This window comes from Pungitius pungitius, chromosome 21 (genome assembly GCF_949316345.1).
Source record: "Pungitius pungitius chromosome 21, fPunPun2.1, whole genome shotgun sequence".
NCBI lineage: Eukaryota > Metazoa > Chordata > Actinopteri > Perciformes > Gasterosteidae > Pungitius > Pungitius pungitius.
Window position 1 is genome coordinate 9913707 of NC_084920.1, and position 21910 is coordinate 9935616.

The following is a 21910-nucleotide window of genomic DNA, read 5'->3' on the forward strand; positions in this document are numbered from 1 at the left end:
TCGTCTTTTTCTCAATCTTTGACCTATCTTTTAATCAGATAGCAGCCGGGTAACACTCTTTTGACACTTGATCCTATTTTAAGTTGACCTCCTCTATTAACATGTACATTTACATAAAATATTACTGTGGAACTTTTGAGATAACTGAAGGTAAAGTTAGTACTTTTGCCATTAGATTCGTCTTTTTCTCAATCTTTGAACTATCTTTAAATCAGATAGAAGACGGGTAACACTCTTTTGACACTTGATCCTATTACACGTTGGCCTCCTCTATTAACATGTAAAGTTACATAATATTAAATATTACTGTGTACTTTTTGAGAAAATTGAAGGCAAAGTCAGCAATATTGCCATTATATTCGTCTTTTTGTCAATGTTTGAATTATTTTTAAATCAGATAGGAGCCGGGTAACACTCTTCTGACACTTGATCCTGGTTCATGTTGACCTCCTCTATCACCGTGTAAAGTTACATAAAATATTACTGTGTACTTTTTGGGATACCTGAAGGTAAAGTTAGTAAAATTGCCATTATATTCGTCTTTTTTTAATTTTTGAACTGTCTTTAAATTAGATAGCAGCTGGGTAACACTCTTTTGACACTTGATCCTATTACACGATGGCCTCCTCTATTAACATGTAAAGTTACATAAAATATTACTGTGTACTTTTTGAGATACTTGAAAGTAAAGTTAGTACTTTTGCCATTATATTCGTCTTTTTCTCAATCATTGAACCGTCTTTAAAATCAGATAGCAGCCGGGTAACACTCTTCTGACACTTGAACGTATTTCACGTTGACCTCCTCTATCAATATGTAAAGTTACATAAAATATTACTGTGTACTTTTTGAGATACTTGAAGGTAAAGTTAGTACTTTTGCCATTATATTCGTCTTTTTCTCAATCATTGAACCGTCTTTAAAATCAGATAGCAGCCGGGTAACACTCTTCTGACACTTGAACGTATTTCACGTTGACCTCCTCTATTAACATGTAAAGTTACATAAAATATTACTGTGGACTTTTTGAGAAAATTGCAGGTAAAGTTAGTACTTTTGCAATTATATTAGTTTTTTCTCAATCTTTGAACTGTCTTTAAATCAGATAGAAGCCGAGCCAATGGTGGGCCTCAGCCGGCACGCGTCAGCCTTCACTTTTATTGAGCTACAGGGTCCTTTGACTGGAGTTGGTTAATTAACGCCCTGGCGATGCAACAAGGTTGGTCGCTCTGAGAACTGTCTGCCCCGGAGAACAGTTGGACCGGGGGCAGGGTCGGCCGAAAGGCGGTGGCGGTGCAGGGCCGCAGTGCCTTTTGACCTCTCAACGGTTTTACGCCCTGTTGAACTCTCTCTTCATAGTCCTTTTTAATTTTTCTTCATTGGCATGACGTTAATTTGTGGAGTAAAACATATTTCATCCCATATTTGGGGAGCTTTTATCAACCATAAAATGTATGCGCCCCCCCCCCCCAACTTGATTTTGGTTTGTTGCCTCAGGGCAACTTGTATATATAAAGTGAAATAAGTCAAAAAAGCAATGTAGGCATTTAGAAAGAAGTTCATTTTGAGGACATTAACTACAAATGGATCCAAACATAAATTAAAAAATATTAAACAAAGAAATGAAATTACCAACACTGTATGTACAAAATCCACATCCAAAACATGTAAACTTAAAGGGCTTGTTTGTGTCACTTTGTATGGCATACACATTCGACTGACCTACAATAACCTGAAGAATATCTTAAAATACTGAAGGGGGGACATGATATCATTAGAAATGTTATGCCAGGGCGAGCACAGAATGTATTGTGGGGTGTTCAGCCTCTACTATGTCTTCATCCTCATCTTGATCCACAGACTCACTGTCGCTTTGATCAGACATGCGTTATCCTAAGAAAGTACAAATATGAATGTCATATTCAAAATGAATGAATGAATGAAGGACACACATTGTTCTACTGACTGACCCCTGACGGACCCCTGATCTCCTAACTGTCTGGCAGGGATCCAATCTTTCTGACTCCAATCCAATCTTTCTGACTCCTTTCAAGCTCACTTTCCTCGTTGTCACTGTCCTCACTGTCAGATGGATCAGCCCTAACAGCTTGATTTACAAACATTTCGCCCATTAAATGTTCCTGTTTCCATTCCCATTCAATATCAGTAGTTGGTACAACAAAAATATTGACTGTGGTCAATGACCTAACTGCACAGTGTTGCCTTGTGTCAACTAACCAAAACACCCAGTTTTAATAAAGAAATAACAATAAATTAATTACCAAATATACTTAGTTACATACTCATGCACACAAAAACATATTCTATACATTGTTTTTAATTAAAGGGTAGGTCAGTGTAAGGTCCAAAAAAGTATTGTGTTGCCTGAAGACAAAACCCCCGGAAAGCAGCCGGTCCGGACTCAGTCTCGCCCCACACCCTGAAGCATTGTGCTGACCAGCTGTCTCCTGTTTTCACCGCCATCTTCAACACCTCCTTGGTGTCATGCCACGTCCCAGCCTGCTTCAAGGCCTCCACCATCATCCCTGTTCCCAAGAAGCCCAGGATAATAAGGACTAAATGACTACAGACCCGTCGCACTGACCTCTGTAGTCATGAAGTCCTTTGAACGGCTAGTCCTGTCCCACCTTAAGTCCCTCACCGACCCTCTCCTGGACCCCTGCAGTTCGCCTACAGAGCCAACAGGTCTGTAGACGATGCTATCAACATGGCCCTCCACTTCATCCTCCAGCATCTGGACTCCCCAGGAACCTACGCCAGGATCCTGTTTGTGGACTTCAGCTCCGCCTTCAACACCATCATCCCGTCTCTGCTGCAGGACAAACTCTGGTTTGCCCACCTCCACCTGCAAGTGGATCACTGACTTCCTGTCCGACATGAAGCAGCACGTGAAGCTGGGGAAACACGTCTCTGCCTCTCGGTCCATCAACACCGGTTCAATGAAGACAGTGGAGATGGTCGTGGACTTCAGGAGGAATACAGCCCTACCTTCCCCCCTCACCTTGTGTGACTCCCCCGTCACCACTGTGGACTCCTTCCGTTTCCTGGGCTCCATCATCACCCAGGACCTCAAGTGGGAGCTGAACATCAGCTCCATCACGAAAAAGGCTCAGCAGCGGATGTTCTTCCTGAGGCAGCTGAAGAAATTCAACCTGCCTCAGACGATGATGGTGCACTTCTACACGGCCATCATGGAGTCCATCCTCTGTTCCTCCATCACCGTGTGGTACGCTGCAGCCACAGCCAAGGACAAGGACAAGGGCAGGCTGCAGCATGTCATCCGCTCTGCAGAGAGGGTGATTGGCTGCAATCTTCCGTCTCTCCAGAACTTGTTCGCTTCCAGGTCTTTGAAGCGGGCCAGAAAGATTGTAGCCGACCCCTCCCACCCTGGACATGAACTGTTTGTGCCCCTTCCATCCGGCAGGAGGCTGCGGTCCATCAGGACTAAGACCTCCCGCCACACGAACAGTTTCTTCCCTTCGGCAGTCGGGCTCATCAACAGAGGCCGGGGCCCCCCCTGACTGACTCGGACTCCCATGTTCATTCATTCACTTTGTCACTTTCACTTGTCACTCGTCACTTGTTTAGCTGGTGCACTTAATCTATAATCTATATTTTTATTTCTAATTTTCTTATCTCCTCTAACTTACTAACCCATAGCTTTAGTTTTTAGCGTACTAACCCATAGCATATATTTTATTATACTTTTATTTTATTTTTATCTCATTTGCACTATGTCATCATTATTGTACTGTCTTCTGTCATGCACCAACCGCCAAGACAATTTCCATGTATGTCCAACATATTATGACAATAAACGTTTCCTGATTCCTGATTCCTGAAGGTTACAGTCTGCCATAGAGGTTTACGGTACTTGTTCACTATCAGTCTCGTGCTAGTATTTAGCCTTTGATGGAGTTCTTAGGGTTAGGGTTTGTTGTCCAAACAACCCGACTTCAAGAAAGGTTGTTACGGCCTCCTGCCATCTATGGGCTCTGCCTCAATCTGATGTGCAGGCTGAGCGGTCCCACGTGGAACCGCATTTTGGCACTGGGCTCTTTCCTCTTCGCTTGCCGCTACTGCGGGTAACCTTGTAAGTTTCCTTTCCTGCACTTAGTAAGATGCTTCAATTCAGAGGGTTAGCTTGTCTGATCTGAGGTCAAAGTCAAATGAGGTGCAGCCCCAGAACTGCTGGAGCGATAGAGGAGGGTCCCACCCATGGACCCCCGCAGGAGCAACTCCTTTCGTAACCGGAACACGCATAACGCGGTCAGTGCAAAAACAAAAGTCCACCGGCAGCTACATCCAACCGAGGAGGAACAATGGCCTGATAGGGGCCCCTGGATCGTACATCCTGTGGTCTGCACTGAAGGGGACAAAGTACCAACTGCGCTGACTTTCTCTTATTTCAAACTGTACAGTAAAGGTTTATGGAAATATACATGGGCATAGAGGGAAGGGAAATGACAAATAACATGTCATTCTTACTGATTTCACCTGTGCTCTTAAGCTACAAAATCTAATTTTATGCAACAACTACATGGGGATAGAGGAGGTCAACATGAAGCAGGATCAAGTGTCAAAAGAGTGTTACCCGGCTGCTATCTGATTTAAAAATAATTCAAAGATTGACAAAATACGAATATAATGGCAATATTACTAACTTTACCTTCAGTTATCTCAAAAACTACACAGTAATATTTTATGTAACTTTACATGTTAATAGAGGAGGCCAACGTGAAATAGGATCAAGTGTCAAAAGAGTGTTACCCGGCTGCTATCTGATTAAAAGATAGTTCAAAGATTGAGAAAAAGACGAATATAATGGCAATATTACTAACTTTACCTTCAAGTATCTCAAAAAGTACACAGTAATATTTCATGTAAATGTACAAGTTAATAGAGGAGGTCAGATTTAAATAGGACCAAGTGTCAAAAGAGTGTTACCCAGCTGCTATCTAATTTAAAGACAGTTCAAAGAATGAAAGAAAGACGAATATAATGGCAAAATTACTAACTTTGCCTTCAATTATCTCAAAAAGTACACAGTACTATTTTATGTAACTTTACATGTTAATAGAGGAGGCCAACGTGTAATAGGATCAAGTGTCAAAAGAGTGTTACCCGTCTTCTATCTGATTTAAAGATAGTTCAAAGATAGAGAAAAGACGAATATAATGGCAATATTACTAACTTTATCGTCAGTTATCTCAAAAAGTACACAGTAATATTTTATGTAAATGTACATGATGATAGGGGAGGTCAACATGAACCAGGACCAAGTGTCAGAAGAGTGTTACCCGGCTTCGATCTGATTTAAAGACAGTTCACATATATAGAAAAGACGAATATAATGGCAAAAGTACTAACTTTACCTTCAGTTATCTCAAAAAGTACACAGTAATATTTTATGTAACTTTACATGTTAATAGAGGAGGCCAACGTGAACCAGGACCAAGTGTCAGAAGAGTGTTACCCGGTTTCTATCTAATTTAAAGATAGTTCAAAGATAGAGAAAAGACAAATATAATGGCAATATTACTAACTTTATCTTCAGTTATCTCAAAAAGTACACAGTAATATTTTATGTAAATGTACATGATGATAGGGGAGGTCAACATGAACCAGGACCAAGTGTCAGAAGAGTGTTACCCGGCTTCGATCTGATTTAAAGACAGTTCACATATATAGAAAAGACGAATATAATGGCAAAAGTACTAACTTTACCTTCAGTTATCTCAAAAAGTACACAGTAATATTTTATGTAACTTTACATGTTAATAGAGGAGGCCAACGTGAACCAGGACCAAGTGTCAGAAGAGTGTTACCCGGTTTCTATCTAATTTAAAGATAGTTCAAAGATAGAGAAAAGACGAATATAATGGCAATATTACTAACTTTATCTTCAGTTATCTCAAAAAGTACACAGTAATATTTTATGTAAATGTACATGATGATAGGGGAGGTCAACATGAACCAGGACCAAGTGTCAGAAGAGTGTTACCCGGCTTCGATCTGATTTAAAGACAGTTCACATATATAGAAAAGACGAATATAATGGCAAAAGTACTAACTTTACCTTCAGTTATCTCAAAAAGTACACAGTAATATTTTATGTAAATGTACATGATGATAGGGGAGGTCAACATGAACCAGGACCAAGTGTCAGAAGAGTGTTACCCGGCTTCGATCTGATTTAAAGACAGTTCACATATATAGAAAAGACGAATATAATGGCAATATTACTAACTTTACCTTCAGTTATCTCAAAAACTACACAGTAATATTTTATGTAACTTTACATATTGATAGAGGAGGTCGAGGTGAAATAGGATCAAGTTTCAGAAGAGTGTTACCCGGCTTCTATCTAATTTAAAGACAGTTCAAAAATTTAAAAAAGACGAATATAATGGCAATTTTACTAACTTTACCTTCAAGTATCTCAAAAAGTACACAGTAATATTTTACGTAACTTTACATGTTAATAGAGGAGGCCAACATGTAATAGGATCAAGTGTCAAAAGAGTGTTACCCAGCTGCTATCTAATTTAAAGACATTTAAAGAGAGTTCATTTAAAGAGAGTTCAAATATTGAAAAAAGACACTTCAAATGATGTTCAGTGCCTTTTTGGCTGTACAGACCCATTTACCGTAATACCTTACATAGAGGCGCATTTTATTTTGAAATGCGGTCCACATGACCGCAGTGAATAACCGCAGTAGCGTCGGTGGAAGGATCCTTTTTCACAGCGGCACAAGCCGATCTCAGTTGGGTATTAAGCGACATTCAAAGTCCACGTAACGTTAAATGAGTCTTCATGACCATGGGTAAACTTTATTGAGGATCTGGCACAACACAGCGACCTGCAAGTAGCGCAGAGTCTTACATAAAGGGATGTACGTCTTAATGCGAGGCTTTAGAATTTATCTCAAAGGGATCCTGTATTTGCTCGTAAAGTCTGAAACGAGAACCCATTTTTCAGTGACTGTGTTACGTGCCTACTGGTTTTTGAACTACTGGTTTGGCTACGGGTGCGTGTTTGTTTTCCCCCGGTGTTACGTGCCTACTGGTTTTTGAACCTACTGGTTTGGCTACGGGTGCGTGTTTGTTTCCCCCCGGCAGGCAGGTGTTGTCTGCCTCCGTCACTTGAGTCGTCACACATTTGCAAACATATTGTTCTGAAAATGTTCAAAAATGCATCCCATATCCATTGCAGCGATTACGATTGTATAAGTGAGCACTACGTCACTGCCACGTATGAAGAAATACATAAAAGAACATTTATTAAAAGTCCGCCACAACCGGGATTCGAACCGTGTCGCGCAAAATAACGTAATGCCACAGAGCGGCTGTGCTACCCACTCGGCCAACCGAGCTTAATCGATTTCAGTTGATTTGTATATTTTAATAGAGTTGTATATCGTCAGTGGCAAGCAAACGTTTTGGTTTAGGGTGAACATTATATGTTCTTTTATGTATTTCTTCATACGTTGCCACACTGATGACATGAAGAAGAGTTAAAGCCCCGTTATTATTGGACATGGATACAATCCGAAGCCGAAGGTGTTTTGGGTGCTCGCTCCTTTAGCTTGACGCACGCTACTGATCTTGAATCTAGAATCGATTGCTCTACCTTAGTGTCCCGGATGTTTGTGTGCCAAGGTTGAATTTATTTGGGTTGAATATTGTAGCCTCCGCATATTGGTGTGCCAAGGTTGAATTTTTTGCGGTTGAATATTGTAGCCTCCATTTCGAATATTTCAACATTTTTTTTTTTTAGGTTGAATTTTTTTGGTGTGCCAAGGTTGAATTTTTTGCGGTTGAATATTGTAGCCTCCATTTCGAATATTTCAACATTTTTTTTTTTTAGGTTGAATTTTTTTGCGGTGTTTTAATGTTGAAAAACATTCAGGTACATAATTTCAATGCATAAATATTCAGTGCTAGAAATTCAATCAACTTTTTATTTCAACCCCCGATGGCACAGATTTACTTCCATAAAATACCTTCCCATACCTAAAGGAAAGCAATGACAAACTCTACCCAGCATACACTCAGCGGTTCCTGTTTATTGAGGGATCTGGTCTGCTTTTCAGGTAACAACGCCACATCCATAGTCAACTGTCTGCAGATATTAGGACAAAGCCTGGATGCCAGGTAAGGACATATGGATTGAACTTGTTTGTGGTTGAAGGACACATAATAAGCATACAGTCCAATGGAGTTAAAGATGGATACGGACAATGCTTTTAAGAACGAGACCTTCAAGACAACAATTTTGCACTCATTTGCATTTACTTAACCCTGCTTGCACACACATTCCAAATGGCCTGGAATACCAAACGCACCTGATCCTGCACATATTTATTAACAGTTCACGATTACTAGCCATACAGCATGCCACTGAAGGTTCTGGCATTGAATGCTAATACCACACACGCGTCTGTGGATTTCTAATTTCCAGTGTCTACCAACCGCTCAAAGTGCCTCATGCCAACATTCACCATTCACACACACCGGCACTTTGATGGAGGATGGGATATGGATCCCGCTGCTCTATTTTCTGAGCCTCAGATATTTGTGATTTATGATTGGAAGAAAAACCCAGGATGTATTTAGTGCATATTTGTTACTCCAATTATCAATATTTGTCTTCTCGGGGTAGACAAATCATCAATGCCTTCATGCAGGAACTGAGTCTGACAGAATCCTAATTGTTTTAAGTATTCATGATCATACTCACATTCATTTATTTGCAGTAGAATGGGTGTGTTTTCTTGCACTGTCTATCAAAACTACGGCTGGTTGGTAATGTGGAATGTATCTTATCAGGACGGTGATGAAGACTGGTCTGGAGTCAGTGAAGGCAGCACTGCGGTTGTTCTTCGACAGCGCAGCAGAAGATCTGGAGAAGACACAGGAGAACCTGAAGATGGGCCAGTTCACCCACAGCCGAGAGCAGCCGCGAGGTGTCACGCAGATCATCAACTACACCACCTTTGCCCTGCTGCCCGTCCTCTCCTCTCTGTTCGAGCACATCGGCCTCAACTTGTTTGGAGAAGACCTCATATGTGCGTACGGATACGGTTTGATTCAGGTGTTCATATTAGTTGAAAAATTGAAAGGGAAGGATGAGGGCAGATTTAATTTTATGAAACAGATGACGGTTCTGTTGGTAATTTAGAGGACACAATTGTGAGTATGCTCCATTTTTAAATGTGATCTGCAAACATGTATGGTAACCTCTCCTCTTCCAGTGGAAGATGTCCAGGTTTCCTGCTACAGAATCCTCAACAGCCTCTACTTCCTGGGGACCAACAAGAGCATCTATGTAGAGAGGTACAGCAGTAGTACATCATTGTTTATTGGGTGCATTTCTCAGAGCTCACCAGGCCAACAACAAAAGGAATGTTATTTGAACTTTTGGACAATTATTGTTGATCAGAAATAATTACCAATTTTCCATTTTATGAATAATGAAATATACAATGAAATATTGGGATAATGATGATCATAAAAATAACGAAATAATGTTTTATTTCCCTGCTCTCGCCTGCAGGCAGCGTCCTGCTGTAGGGAAGTGTTTGGCTGCCTTCTCTGCAGCCTTTCCCGTTGCCTTCCTTGAACCTCACATCAACAAGTACAACAGCTTCTCCATCTATAACGGCAAAGGAGCTAAAGACAGAGCCGGTAGGTCCAGTACCCTTTGTGCATTTATATTTTACAAATATCACACGGTTTAATCCCACAGAGACACATAAGTCCTGGGGTGATTGTATCTTCTGGGAATTGCTTTCAGTAAATAATATTAAAATAAATATTGCAATATAAAGAAATGATTATTAAGCATTATATTCCTATCAATCTTTTAAGTGCATTATCCTTTTACCCATCAGCTTTAGGTCTTCCGGGGCAGGTGGGGGAGGTTTGCCCTCTGATCCCTAACTTAGAGAAGTGTCTGGAGGAGATCGTGGAGTTGGCAGAGTCTGGCATGAGATACACGCAGATGCCACATGTCATGGAGGTGGGACTAACTTAACACACTTGGATCCCATATTCAGGTGGATTTATTTCCCCCCAATGTGCTCTGACTTTCATTGCCTAAATCATGCAGATTAAGGAAACTCAATATGGGAATATTTCTACAGAGTGACCTTGGTATTGAGTGCACCCTGTACTCGGGTGACAGAGACAGACATTGCTGAATTACCTCAAATGTCCACTTGAGGCAGCTCTAAAAGCAAGTCAATCCTCATTGACCCCCATACCGACATGGCCAATTTTATAGCAGAGTTTAACTATTTCCACCACATTTATATTACCCTTGTTCAAACAACAGACAGTTTCATATTTGCTAACCATAATTCCTATTATATATATATATATATATATATATATATATATATATATATATATATATATATATATATATATATATATATATATATATATATATATGTGGTTCTAAATTATGTGTATATATTTATTTAGTTTGATAAACTTTCTTTTGTATCACTAGTGTGAACTGCCTTTTTAATTGTTTGTGTCTAATTGAACTTCGAATAGTCTGACTGTTATAGACATTTTGAAAAAAGCATTACGTGTGGATGGGAAGGTGGGTGATCTCTTGCTTGGTAAACCTGAAGTACGTATGCTTCCTTTAACTTTAGGTGGTGTTGCCGATGCTGTGCAGCTACATGTCTCACTGGTGGGAACATGGACCGGAGAGCAACCCGGACCGGGCCGACAGCTGCTGCACCTCTGTGACTTCTGAACACATGAACACTCTGCTGGGAAACATTCTGAAGATCATCTACAACAATCTGGGAATAGATGAAGGAGCCTGGATGAAAAGACTAGCTGGTGAACATGGCAACACACACACACATTCTTATTTTTTAGATTTATTAGACAAAGATAAAACAAGTAAGTTCCTCAATCGTTAAACCCCATCTCTGTGCCTGCTTTAGTCTTCTCTCAGCCAATCATCAGCAAGGCCAAAACCCAGCTTCTCAAGACCCACTTCCTGCCTTTGATGGAGAAACTAAAAAAAGTGAGTCTTGTTAATGTAATATTGATTGTTTTGTAGCTTGAGTATTGGTGGACATTGAGCATACGCATACACACATGTGACCCGCCCCTACGCAAATGAGAGGGATTGCCAACTTGCAAGTCTAATGCATCTCTTTTGCAAAGGGGGTTCCTAATACAACTGCTACCAATATCCTAAAGTAACTAGTGTTCAAATGAAGAGAAAGCTCTCTGTTACCGTGTCCTGCAGAAGGCAGCGGTTGTGCTGATGGATGAGGAGCAGAGCAAGGCAGAGGGGAGGGGAGAGATGTCGGAGACAGAGCTTCTCATCCTGGACCAGTTCACCGTACTGGTCCGAGACCTGTATGCCTTCTACCCTCTCCTCATACGATTTGTTGACTACAACAGGTACAGTGTGCTAGTGATAGTTACTGTGCTTCTCTACTTAAAACTGACTGCTAATATAACCTCCATTCCACTGCTTCTAGTCACATCACCTTCTGTTTTTTGAGCTCTGACAAACATGCATTTCCCTTCTCATTAAGCATTTGTGATGTCAGTATAGCTACTACAGGGTTCTTTTAACTGGTTATGAAACAGTCCTAATTAAGCAAGTGTAAGCACACACACACCCAGATCCTCCTCATGGTCTGCTGATCCATATGGGACTGGCCAAATACAAGGTGGTAATCAGGAGGATCTCTCACGTGCTTCAGGGCGACCTGCACATTGTGTCTGGCAGGTCCAGTCTGTCATGGGGAAAAGCTGCAGCGGGGCGCAGTGGTGTCTGTATGAGGGAGTCTGCCGACTGCAGATCTTTACATCACAAGGACGTGGAGCTCATGAAGCACTACTGCTTTCATCCAAAATCTACACAATCAACTTTTAGTCTTCTCTTTCTTCCCCGACTTTGTTGGCACATTGCTGCATATGGTGGCATGTCACTAACCTCTCCATATGACTACTAGAGGTCTAGTTCTGAACTCTCATGGTCTTCTGACAGGGCCCGATGGCTGCGGGAGTCCAACCCAGGGGCCGAAAAGCTGTTCCGCATGGTGGCAGAGGTTTTCATCTTCTGGGCCAAGTCTCATGTAAGCAAATCACTACATTAAATGCTGCTGATTTAAAATGTTACAGTGAGAGACAGTACAGCGACCCACAGACAAGATCTGATGATACACGTGACAGATTCTTTAGTGTGACATTTAGCACTAAAATGTACAGCTGAGGCTGAGTGGAATGTCTCCTTTTCGTTTTGCGAGTCATAAACCAAATTATAGAACTAATCCAAATTTTGACCTGATGACGGCACTGGATAAAAGGTCAAGGGATCAACAAAGGTAAGACAGGAATATAGAAGGGCTTCGACACCAAAGTAGTTGCCCAACTAATCGACTGACTGACGTTAAAAGCAATTGGGAAAACTTTTGGAGTGACCAATGGTTTCATCTCTGTTCAGAACTTCAAGAGAGAAGAGCAGAACTTTGTGGTCCAGAATGAAATCAACAACATGTCTTTCCTCATCACTGACACCAAGTGTAAGATGTCGAAGGTATGGACACAGGGATCGGAAAAGCATTGCTTCATTTCACCGAATGACACACACTTGATGAACCTTAATGGATCCGTGCATTTCTACGTCTCAGGGGATAATGTCGGACCAAGAGAGGAAGAAGATGAAGAGGAAGGGTGATCGATACACGATGCAGACAAGTCTTATCGTTGCCACCCTGAAGCGCCTGCTTCCTGTTGGACTCAACATCTGTGCCCCCAGAGAACACGAACTAATCGCTCTGGCAAAGAACCGCTTCACCCAGGTAGGAAAACACGTTATTGGACTATAACATCAGCTCTGTTACATAGAAGTGAATGAGACACGGAGATTTGAAAGACTTAATTTACGTAACTTACGTGACTTACATTACGTAAGTCAACTCTCACTTGAATTCCAGGTCGAACGTCGCTTAGATTGTCAAGTTGCATCATATGCCAAAAACAAATGAGGTCATATAAGATAATAAGATTCAATCAGTTCATGTTTATGTCTGACTAGGCCCTGGTGACCTAAACAACTGTATCACTGTGCATCACAGAGATATTCCAATGCTTTGATACTGGATTAGACTTGTTGGATCCAGTGGGTTTAGGATTTGAAATCTAACACTGATTCTTTTGCATGAAGGAAAATAATCTGTTGATTAATGTCTTATGAAGAACAACTACAGTGCATAACTTTGTGTGAGGTTTAACTTGAACCAAAGGCAACATTATTATGTTATATGTCACTCCGGAGGACAACAAGGTGCAGTTTCTGTTTCATATATGCAAGGACATGAATCCATTAGTAAACCTCCATTTATGTTGGTATTTTTATGGCTGGATGAACATAAAAAATGGTTGTAAGCAAAAGCCAACATACTTTTCTCTGGTGAGGGAGAGCCCCACGTTTCCTACTGCGTGGCAGGATTATTATTATTTTCTCTTTTTATTAATTGAGCAATGAATAGCCCTGCATGTGTTCCTGTGCAAATGGTACCAGGCTGTTTCAGAATAAAACACAAGCTCTACGGACATCACAGGGATCGCTGGTAATACTGCTCTGAGATATAGAAACGGCTTAGCCGTGCTTTCATAGTGTGTCATTTGTTGGATAGTGTTTCAAGTTATTTTCAATTCCAGTAACAGTTTACATATCGGTAAAGTCTTTTAAAACTGGTTTGTATGTAAATTGTGTTATTTGCATGGCTATATTTGTTTAATGCATTCACTCTGCTCACAGAAAGACACAGAGGGGGAAGTTCGAGAGATCATCAAGAACAATCTACATTTACAAGGAAAGGTAAGAATACATTGAGCTTGTGTTTAACACAGTAAAGGTACTGCAAGCATATTTGGGATAAGCAAAACATGACGCCATGCTTAATGTGTAGGCAACAGAGAAAAGTAAGTTAGGTTAGTCTGAAAGGTAACAGCTTGTTTGCTTGAAGTTATTACTGATTTAAATGATTTCAATATTTCAATTCGCAGATCAAACAATGTTAACACCATGGCCATTTTACACAGTTCCCCTATATACGCAACTCTAAAAAAAGAGGGCGGAACAAACTATGGAAACTAAACCTTTTTGAAAAATGTCAACGTAAAGTATCCTTGGCAGACGCACTATGGGAGATGTGTATATATATATATATATATATATATATATATACAGGCCATTTTGGGGTGGATTTGTTTTTTGGTAGAGCCAGTCAATCAATTTCAGTAAACATCCCAGTATGATTCAATGCAAAAAAGATATTGAACATTTATTCCAACAGTTTAACATGATAAGAACATCTTATTCAAACGATTTAGAATATCAATGAATATATACATAACTATATATACATATATAAAACTACCATATCGGAACTATTAATAACATCCAATATAAACATATTATAATAAATATAATATAAGGATATATATTACAATATCAATATATTTATATAAAATCTATTACAATATGTATATGTATATATTTATGGAATGCCGTTTTATTCACAATTAAATAAATAAATAAATGAATAAATACATGAAATATGCATTTGAAATACATCGTGAAATAAATAAAAATAATATTAAATACATTTTATTATTTCATGGTACTTTTATTTCATAAGTCTATATTTTTTTATTTCAAGAGACTTTCATTTCATAAGTACACATTTATTTATTTCAAGAGACTTTTATTTCATAAGTACACATTTATTTATTTCAAGAGACTTTTGTTTCATAATGCCATTTTATTTCACGTTCTTATATGCATATCAGGGGGCGTGGCTACCTCTCACATTCAGAACAGACAACAGAGCCTCACTGTGTTGAACTCTATGTGTGTCTTGAACAGCTGGAGGACCCAGCTATTCGTTGGCAGATGGCTCTCTACAGAGACCTCCCTAACCACTACGAGGACACCTCAGACCCAGTGAAGACTGTGGAGAGAGTCCTGGAGATCGCTCACGTCCTCTTCCACCTAGACCAGGTGTGTAAGTGTGCTTGTTGTTGAGCACACACGGCAGACGACATCTGCAATACTGCGTTACAGTAGTTTGAAGAGTATAGGCTCTCTCCATTATATGTCCTCCGCTCTGAATAATCCGATTTGGGTTGATGTTGATGTCTTTCCGCTCTTCGCGAAGGAAACCAACTCACGTGATTGGCCTTCGTTAAAGTCGGTCCAACTGCACAAAAAAGCCTGTTGTTTGAAAACAATGCTGCACTAATGCAGCGGTCGGCCTATGACATCATGGCCATTACCGGCCAAACTGAGTGGTGCAGTTTGTGTGTTTAGGTTGAACATCCTCAGCGCAGCAAGAAGGCCGTGTGGCACAAACTGCTGTCCAAGCAGAGGAAGCGAGCAGTGGTTGCTTGCTTCAGGATGGCACCACTCTATAACTTGCCCAGGTATGTTGTGTGTGTACCAAAGCTCTCTATCTTGTTAGAATGTTTTTATTCCTACTGTGCCTTCCCCAAACTAGGCACCGGGCTGTCAACTTGTTCCTGCAAGGTTACGAGAAGTCCTGGATTGAGGCAGAGGAACACTACTTTGAAGATAAACTCATAGAGGACCTCGCTGTGAGTTCATTTCTGCATGGATGTAAAACAGATGGAATGGTACTGTTGATAAGGGGAACACAGGCCGACTGAAGAGTTCCAATATGTGGCAGAGAAAAGCTCAATCATAATGAGCGACTCTCTCTCAAAGCAGAGAATGAAGAATTAATGCAGATGACGTCAACGAGTATATTGTGGACTATCATGGACAATGATAGAAGTATATAGCTTTAGTTGTGAAACCCCCAAAACAACCCATATACTCGGGGTTTACTCAATATCATCTAGAACATCTTACCCAATTGACCAAGTCCCGCCCCCCTTTATTACTGTTGCTAGGTCATACACGTTGACGCTGGTAGATGCTGGTTGATGCTTGTAGACCACAATATAGTTTGATGAAGACGGCAGTAAGGACTTGAGTACGAGTGTATATTTACATAAACTTCTTTAGTAATATTTTTGGACTTTCTGTATATATGTGAATGAAAACAGGCATAGATCCCATTTGAGGCTGTTGTTTTCCAGTATGTATCATTGGGTCTCCTGTGAATGCGAATGTATGTTTATTTTCTAGAAACCAGGGGACCAGGAGCCATCAGAGGAAGAGGAGGGGCTGAAGCACATCGATCCGCTTCACCAGCTCATTCAACTGTTCAGCAGAACAGCCCTCACAGAGAAGTGGTGCGTTCTGTAGGAGATAAAGTTCCATCACATGTTTCTCCTCCGACACGAGTAATGGTTAACATGCTAACAAGCTGCAGGGCTAATCAGACTGAACAATCACTGGTGCTGCTAATGTGTGTGTGTTGCAGTAAACTGGATGAGGATATTCTCTACATGGCTTATGCTGACATCATGGCAAAGGTACCAATGACGATGATGATGACAATGATTCCTCCTTTTGCAGCATACGATCCCTCTGCTGTCCACATGCAACACTCATTTTGTGTCCCTCTTCACTCTCTCAGAGTTGCCATGATGAAGAAGATGAGGATGGGGAGGAAGTGAAAAGTTTTGAGGTAGGTGTGTCTACCCGTCGGTTGCCATGACGGCGCCGGCAGTAAACAGGAGTGCTGCTGACACGCGTCTGCTTTTGTTACATCAATAGGAGAAGGAGATGGAGAAGCAGAAGTTGTTGTACCAGCAGGCCCGGCTGCATGACCGCGGAGCTGCTGAGATGGTGCTGCAAACCATCAGCGCTAGCAAAGGTAGGTTTAACATGGCGCCCCCCTGCCTGTCTCTATGACTACGGTGCCATCACACCACTAGTTTAGTGAGCCGTATGGTCCCTTTCAGTGCTGAAAGGACCATAAGTCATTTTCAGGCTGTTGACTCTGTCATTTGAGCTGTTTTATGTTAAATGTAAGTGCATTAATTGCTGGTTTGGTGAGACAAGGCGTTTGGAGCGACACTTTGCCCTGTTAGATAAAGTTTTCTTCTCTCTGTTCCTCTTCACAAGGTGAGATGGGCCCCATGGTGGCCTCTACTCTAAAGCTAGGCATAGCTATTCTCAATGGAGGAAACTCTACTGTCCAGCAGGTACCCCAGTGTGTTTTCTAGTTCATACCATGGTGTCCACGTCCTGTAGTGTTTTCATCTATATAGCTGTTCCATTCTCCTGTTTCTTTGACAGAAAATGTTGGACTATCTGAAAGACAAAAAGGACGTGGGCTTTTTTCAGAGTCTGGCTGGTCTGATGCAGTCATGCAGGTAACTTTTCACGTACTTCTCCACACCCCGGCCGCTGGGTTTTTGGGTACTGGATGTGTGCTTCTGGCCCGTTCATTCAAAAAGCAGTCAAGTGTTTTCTTTCCACTAGTTTGAAAGAAGACATGTTGCAGGGAGCAAACTTTGATCAAAATCTAAAAATGGGCCATGCATGATATTTTTGCCAATAAAAATCGGGCATCAAAAAAAATGTAACTAAGCATTTATTTTCGGGACACTTTGGCTTATCTGTTAATCTATCACACAGCTTGTTGTGGTCATAAGTGTTATTATGTGCATACTGTTTGACTGAACCTACGTCCCCTCGGTGATCTTATTTGTTACGAAACGACCCTTAACATTTTGGCTGAGCTGAATAAAATGTTTTTCAGACACACGGGTCTCCAAACGCAGCACAAAACACCAAAGATCCACAACACGTTTGTCTTTGTTTCAGTGTTCTGGATCTGAATGCATTCGAGCGGCAGAACAAAGCTGAAGGACTAGGAATGGTGACGGAGGAGGGATCGGGTAGGCCTCACTACTCTTTAAGTATCTAAAGAATAATGCATAATATGCAGGTTAAATTCATATGTGCCGCTTTGTTCAAACTAAAGATTGTACATTTACACCTACTTATACAAATCAATGCTTGCTGGAACCAGTGGTTTAGTTGATGAATTTCAATTATAGCAGAAGGAAAAAATGTCATCTTCAAGGCATTTATTTCAAAAAGTCTGTTTTATCCTTGTCAAATCATTTCGTCACTGTGGTTGAGAAATTGGTTGATTTCTTTAAAGTGGTAATGCAGGACTATTTGTATTTTGTATGCATTATCCACTGTGAATCTCTAGGGTAGATGTGTACTTGCTTATAATTTGCCTGCAATAGCTTCTGTGTGTATGCATTTGTTACCGTCATCCTTTAGACTACATATTCATTCAAAACTAATATGTCAAAACAAATCTGTTGCACTAGATATTTAAATACTGCTGGATAACATTTTCCATGTGATGTAACCAGTAGGAATAGCTTGTGGGTATTGTCCAACCATTAAACGCCGCAGGGAGGAGCCCTCAATCAAACAGACTTTGCAACAACAGAATGTTGAACTTTCATTCAAAAAGTCAAGTTGGAAGAGGATCCTTCCCAAACTTCACATTTTGGAGGACCTAACAAAACCTTTTTTTTTAGGCATGAAGTCTTGCTAGTCAGTTATGAACTAACCTTTTATATGCAGAACATTTGAACGTAGTTTGGTTGCGTGCAGGAAAGCCTCCTGTGTGGAGAGCAAAAGAGGAAGGGCATTCACAACATCAGCTATTGGCAAAAATAAGTAAAATAATTCATTAAACTGCAGCACCTTTCACTCGATAACAAGGATGGTTCTCTTCAAAAAGGTCTCATGTCCAACAAGTAAATGGTTAACTGATGCCGGTGGGATCCACCTGGGGGGTTAGTGGAAGAGCACAGCCAGTAATTGGCTCTGAAAGGCCGTTTACAAATGAGCCTGGAACTGATTTGATGACACTCCCAGAAGGCTTGTCTCTCCAGGCTTTTATCCAAAGTGACTTACAATAAGGGCATTTCAACCATAGAGAAAAAAATGAAAGTGCAATTTCATCAAATAAGCCGATTAACAACTTAGCTAGATAAGAACCATTATAAGTAAAATTTAAGTGCTACAATTTGTTAGTATTTTTAGTCATATAGTCTGAAGAGGTGTGTCTTTAGTTTGCGGCAGTCATGATGTCATCAGAGAGGTCATTCCACCATCTGGGAGCCAGGACAGCAAAGAGTCGCGATCTTGTCGAGTGTTTAGCTTAACGTTTTCTATGCAATGATGCTATATGAGCTGAAAGGGCCCCGCTAATACGTTGCGTTTACCCAGCTGTATTTTACTGAAAGGAATTATATTGTTTTTAAATACTCTGTTGTTCGAAGAACGTACAGTATGAATCATTACTTCACCTATAGCATGAGTACATCATTGCACAGATAATAATGTTTTTTTTACTCATCATTTCCTCATCATTTCCTCATTATTTCCTCATTAATGAAAATACAAAGTAAGCCCATCAATTAGCAATTTAAAAAAACATCATGATTCAGAATAAAAAAATAGATAAATCCCAAGGGCTGGTATAAGAAATGTTCTTTTAAAATGATCAGTTTTTCTGATCTTCGCCAGCTTTTTTTGTCAAGTCATCATTTTTGTCATTTTTTTTTCCACGTTAACCAAACAAAGAAATTCAGATTAAGAAAAAACTCTTTTCCCTATATGTAAATGTTTTCTTTGTTTCTTTCTTTGTTTCTCTCTTTCTTTCTACCTCCTGTTTTCCTTTTCTCATATTGGTTTACTGCCCTTTCTTCCCTCAGTCATCACTCATGAACGTGGTAATTATGCCTTCTGCCATTTTCCTTGTGTGTGTTGGTTGGTCCCCCCCCCCCCCCCCCCCTCTCTCTCTCTCTCTCTCTCTTGCTACAGTCGGTTAGTTGTTGTGTCAGTTCTGTCCAGGTCCTGAGTGCAGACCTTCAAACCTTGTCCTTACCTGCTCTGTGCTTTTAGCTGCCACCTTTCTGCCTTACACTCACATGCTAATCTCTTTTTTTTATCTTGGCCAATTATAACTGTCTATATTGTGTTTAGCCTTCAGAATTTTAAATAAAGTGTGTCACGTCTTCTTCTTCCACTATAAGCATGAACTGATGATGATTAAGATGACTTCTTCTGTGATACACCATAAAGATTTTAAGATAAAACAATGCAGAAGCAGTAGAGGTGTACCCCATGTTTGCCTCCCTCTCAGGATTTGTACAGTATCTGGCACATGATAAATATTACTAATATGTACCGTCCTCCACTCTTCTCCTCACAGCCCTGTAGACCCCCCCCCCCCCCCCTCTCACCTTCTCAGTCAGCTGGTTGTTGTGTCTCAGTGATGGAGATGTTATTGTGCCGGTTGTTGCCTGTTGTGAAGTGTAAAATCCAATCCATGTCCTGAGTCTCTTTCTCTGTCCTCTCTTAGGGCTGCAATTAATGCCAGAAAGACCCCAAATACCCCAAATACCCCAATCAGCCAACTCAAATGAGAGCTTCATTAAAACAAGTTTTTTTTTTTCCCCTTCAGGCCCAATGTTGTTACATTTGTTAAGTTACTTTAAAGTGCTCTAAAGCACTTGTTATTCACCACTGCATTCATTAACTTTTTTAAATTGTTAGGTAACGTTACATTTTGACACAAACTTCTTTTTTCTAATCTTAACCAAGTAGATTTGATACAAAGCGCATCAGCGTTTGGCTAAATTGTTCCATTTTATGTAAGATTTGAATGTATTCCACGCTTATATTCATCTACAACTCCCCCCCCCTCTCCCAAACGTCAACGTCTTCATCCCGTCCGTGCGGTTTAGTGTTGGGAATGTAAGGGGGCGGTTCTGTGAGGGGAGAGCGAGGGTGGGGCTGAACTCTGATCCCTTCCTCCTTCCTTCCTATCTTCTCTCTGTTCATTGGCTGAGCTGTGGTCCGTAGTGAGTGTATATGTCCTTCATGACTGTATTGAGAAAAGATCATTTGAATAACCAGTCCTTATTGTATTATAAATTGGCCATGGTGGCGCATGGAGTAGCGTGGTGCGCAGCGAGCCGCAAGGTTGCCGGCTTGAATCCCGGCTGCTCCCTGTGCCATGTCGAAGTGTCCCTGAGCAAGACACCCAACCCCTAATTCCTCCCCGGGCAAAAATGTAACGCATGAGTTATAATACAATGTAAGTGACTTTTTGGATTGAAGCGTCAGCTAAATTCAATGTAAAAATTCTTGATTTGATTGTAGTCATGCGTTATATTGTGTTAAAACCATGCATTTCTGATTGAAAATTGGAGGTGTAATTATTGAAGACAAAATCAACAACTTGTTACCTTTTTATATTTATAATCCTTATAGATAGATACTTAGATATTAGGAATCAAATGTCTTTCAATAGGGAAAAATATATTCACCTCATCTGGTTTATCACTCTGTTGGGAATATGCCTGAAAGTGCCTTTACAAAATCACTAAACAGTGCTTTCAGCTCATTCTTATAACTATAATTAAATGATGAAAAAACGTTTTTTCATAGAGATTAGAGTGTTCAAGAAATTTCTATTGAATTCCAAAGGGAAGGAGTCCCGGCTGACCCTTTTAAAATGTTCCAGGAACAGAAAGGAGGCCCAGACTGTTAATACTGTAACAAGCCGGTTGATTGATTGGGAGTCCTCAGTGCCTATCAGCCTCATGGATGAGTTCAGAGGGAAGTTGTCATCTTTTCATGGTATACAAATATGAGAAGGTTAAGACAACCACGAGTGGCTAAATCTACTTAAGGGAGAGGGGTGGGAGTCAAACAAACACATTTCACTGCTGTTGATAACATAGACTTATTTTGCAGTGCAATTGTTTTGTAATTATCACTAAGTTGCGTTTGAAGGATTGTTCAGGAGTTGTTGTGTGCTGCTGTGTTGTGGACCTGCAGTGAGGTGGGCATGGGCGATTTGCTCAAACACAGGACTT

At 40.6% G+C, this 21910-nt stretch overlaps 1 protein-coding gene across 5 annotated transcripts in view; it reads left to right on the plus strand.

Moving 5' to 3' along the window:
- Positions 1-21910, plus strand: part of ryr2a (ryanodine receptor 2a (cardiac)) — a 119653-nt gene that overhangs the window by 76316 nt on the left and 21427 nt on the right. For 3 of the 5 annotated variants that reach the window (XM_037462837.2, XM_037462839.2, XM_037462842.2), the window contains 23 exons: positions 8119-8179; positions 8855-9093; positions 9280-9361; positions 9582-9712; positions 9919-10046; positions 10693-10885; positions 10993-11075; positions 11304-11461; positions 12057-12144; positions 12513-12605; positions 12700-12870; positions 13833-13892; positions 14943-15077; positions 15387-15499; positions 15574-15670; positions 16227-16333; positions 16465-16516; positions 16621-16671; positions 16761-16860; positions 17112-17191; positions 17286-17362; positions 17817-17890; positions 19739-19756. In XM_037462837.2, the coding sequence (XP_037318734.2) occupies positions 8119-8179; positions 8855-9093; positions 9280-9361; positions 9582-9712; positions 9919-10046; positions 10693-10885; positions 10993-11075; positions 11304-11461; positions 12057-12144; positions 12513-12605; positions 12700-12870; positions 13833-13892; positions 14943-15077; positions 15387-15499; positions 15574-15670; positions 16227-16333; positions 16465-16516; positions 16621-16671; positions 16761-16860; positions 17112-17191; positions 17286-17362; positions 17817-17890; positions 19739-19756 (2391 nt within the window). The remainder of the gene's footprint in view (positions 1-8118; positions 8180-8854; positions 9094-9279; positions 9362-9581; positions 9713-9918; positions 10047-10692; positions 10886-10992; positions 11076-11303; positions 11462-12056; positions 12145-12512; positions 12606-12699; positions 12871-13832; positions 13893-14942; positions 15078-15386; positions 15500-15573; positions 15671-16226; positions 16334-16464; positions 16517-16620; positions 16672-16760; positions 16861-17111; positions 17192-17285; positions 17363-17816; positions 17891-19738; positions 19757-21910) is intronic. The other 2 variants (XM_037462841.2, XM_037462843.2) reach the window with 1 other exon arrangement.